This window comes from Halyomorpha halys, unplaced genomic scaffold (assembly GCF_000696795.3).
Source record: "Halyomorpha halys isolate HHAL.00 unplaced genomic scaffold, Hhal_1.1 Scaffold147.1, whole genome shotgun sequence".
Lineage (NCBI taxonomy): Eukaryota > Metazoa > Arthropoda > Insecta > Hemiptera > Pentatomidae > Halyomorpha > Halyomorpha halys.
In genome coordinates this window covers 465041-468165 of record NW_027116131.1, presented here as the reverse complement: position 1 = coordinate 468165, position 3125 = coordinate 465041, and the positions used below count along the sequence as shown (strand labels likewise).

At 37.2% G+C, this 3125-nt stretch overlaps 1 protein-coding gene across 1 annotated transcript in view; it reads left to right on the top strand.

Moving 5' to 3' along the window:
* Positions 1-2717, top strand: part of LOC106678583 (uncharacterized) — a 5264-nt gene extending 2547 nt beyond the window's left edge. Inside the window, exon 2 of the mRNA XM_014417163.2 lies at positions 1953-2717. Coding sequence (XP_014272649.1) covers positions 1953-2610 — 658 coding nt within the window. The 3' untranslated portion in view covers positions 2611-2717. The remainder of the gene's footprint in view (positions 1-1952) is intronic.
* The last annotated feature ends 408 nt before the right edge of the window (positions 2718-3125 follow it).

Here is a 3125-nt window from a genome sequence, read left to right as displayed (position 1 = left end):
TAGATAATAATAGAAATACTAATTTAAAAAAAATTATGTTCGATAGATAGATTTTCTAGCTCCGAATAAAAAATTAATTATTTTTAACGTTTTGAAACTGCCATCATTTTTTATTCCCCCTACCTATACTTGGCAAACTCATCAATTTTGACAAGTAATAATACAAAGTTTTGCAACCTCATAGGAAGGATTAAGAGAACGGATAAAGGATTAAAGGAAGCGGGGAGGTTATCAAATAACTTAATATGTCTTCGTAACGTTTGGTAACACATATTTAGCTTTATGGTTAGAGCTACATTATTAATTACGAGGGTAAGTCAATTATTATCGCCAATGTAGTTATCAAATTCTATTGTAATCAAATAGGAATCTTACAAGTACATCATTTTTCGACATAGTCCCCTTGCTTTTCAATTGGTCCATCTTCAATTGGTACAAGCTTCATGATGCTCTCATAAAAGATGGTTTTCGGTTGAGCTGCGAGTCAGGAATATACCTCTTCTTTCATTGCCTCTTCCGAGGTAAATCGACGGCCCCTTAATGCTTCTTTGAGTGGATCAAACAAGTGATAGTCAGAGAGGGCATTGGGACTAAATGGAGGATGAGCCAGTACTTCAACATTGAGTTTCTGGAGCGTTCCAGCAGTGTGGGCAGCAGTATGCGGACGTGCATAACACCAGCAGTCCTCGGTGTTTGCTTCGAATTGCAGACTTGTCAGTAAGCATCTCACTTTAACTTATACTGTTTATTGTTATGTCCCTTTCCTCATAATGTTCCACTATGAACCTTGTGAGTCCCGAAAAACCGTAAGGATCAGTTTTCCAGCGGACGGTTGGGTCTTGAACTTTTTCTTTCACGACAAATTTGGATGTTTCCATTCCATACTCTGCTGTTTCTTTCCGGCTTGTAATGACGGATCCATGTTTCCTCACCAGTAATAATTCTGCCTATGAGTTGTCCCGTTCGTTACCATAGCGATCTAAATGGTTTTGGCAGCTGTCCAAGCGGGATTGTTTATGCAACTGTGTGAGTTGTCTGGAACCAATCTAGCACAAACTTTATGAAACCCAAGTCTGTTGTGGATGATTTTGTAGGCAGAACCGTGTAAACTAATTTGTAGATGATGTGCCATTTCGTCAATAGTTACTCGTCTGTCAAAGAGCATCATTTCACGTGAACGCTCAATGTTTTCTTCATTTGTGTCAGCAAATGGTCGTCGGCTCCTTCATCGTGCGTAACACTTGTGGGACCATTTTTTAATTTTTCAATCCTTTCGTAGACACTCCGTTGTGGCAAAGCACTGTTCTGTTCCCGTACTGTATCGAACGTCTCCGATGAATTTCGTCTCCTGATACGCCTTCCGAGCACAAAAAACGGATCAAGAAAAGCAAAAGGGCCAAAGAAGAGCAACGTTCAGGCTTTTCTTTGGTGCAAATAGGAAGCTTAGCGGCCATGATTAACAGCACGTCAGCGATAACAAAACTAACCTAGCAGCTTGAAACTTGCATAGACATAACAACAAATAAACAAAGCATACGTCATCAACGACAGTGGTACCAACATTAACAAAAATATAAATAAATTACAGATAAATATTGACTTACCCTCGTATATCTCTTAATGCTTGGGTTCTCGCCAAATAAATTGAATCAACTGGGCTCCTTTTTACCACAAATCGGGTTCAATTTGGAATCCTATTGATTGGTAACCTTTGGTTGATGAAAATTGTAATTCTGACTTAGCCTTAGTTCATATAAACAAATACATTGAAGTGCAAACTGTATCGATTTTAACTAATTTTGCAAGTTGTTAAACACGACCTATTTTGGCTATTTTCTTCCTATGACTATTTTCTCCCTTCTTCCTAGATATATTGAAAATCATTGACAAGTTTCATACCTATTTTAATAATAAAATAAACATATATAAAATACAACATTTCTATATTTCAGGGAAATTCGCGGGTTCGTTACGCGGAACATTTCAGGGATTGTTCAGAAGCGGAGTTCGGGACATATTCTACTTGATGAAGAAAAAACATTCATGAAGTTTTTCAAGAATCTGATTCACTTTTTATTCTTGATGTCTTGCAAGAGAGAAACCATGCAGAAGATAATGACGACTTTCGGGTGCAGTAAGCACAGGACCGAGATGAAGCTTCACCCTCACGCATGCCTCTTCCTCTGCTACCTCCAACCCATTCTGCTCAAGTTCTGGAAGATCGTCGAAGTTGAAAGGCTCCTCTTGGAGTACTTTGTGGTAGAGTACCCTCAGCATACCTGCCTCAGTTTTATAACCAACTTGAAGAAGACGACAAAGTTCAGGATTTGTCTCTACCTCCACATGTACAAGATCCTAGCGATGGCCACGAGAATGGAAGGGATAATGGAGCCGAACAGGAGAAAGTTCTTGTTACACATCAGGATCTTGGAGAGGGATCTTGCCCGTTTCTTCAAGGACATGGAGAAATTTCAAGACCCGCAAAGAGGAGTGAAGCCTTCTTATATTTTAGCAGGTTCTCTGCTAAGCATTTTAGAAGTGCTACATTACTTTATGGTGCAGTCATTGTACAAAATGTGTCTGATTCATGTGGGTAAACCTGATACGTAGGCAGACTGCTTGAGGTCAAAGTGGTAAAAATACGAACTGTCTCTGGAGAAGTTGGATAATTGCTCTCCAGTCGATATATATAATAAATGTGCCTTTATTAACCAGTATGCTATTCGTATCATTTAAACAGGTAATCGCTACCATTAGAAACAATTGCTTTATAACAGTCAATTGGTCCTTTGTGTATATTTTGTATTTTAATATGTCCGAAGGAAATGGTTAGGTCTGTGGTAAAAAAAAAATAAAATAAAATAAAATAAAAATAAATAAAAAAATAAAAATAGTTTTTAACTATTTTTCGAGAGACGAAGAATTTTGGGTCAAAACCTTGGAAATCAATGGATAGTTGAAAACTGGATTGGTTCTTCCATCTCCTTCTAATTCATATACCATTCATCTATATATAATATTTTAAAATATAATTATTTTTGTAAGTAATAACATATTATTACAACAGACGCTTATACCAGATAATATAGTTTATACCATAAGTAATATATTTTACTTCTGGCCGT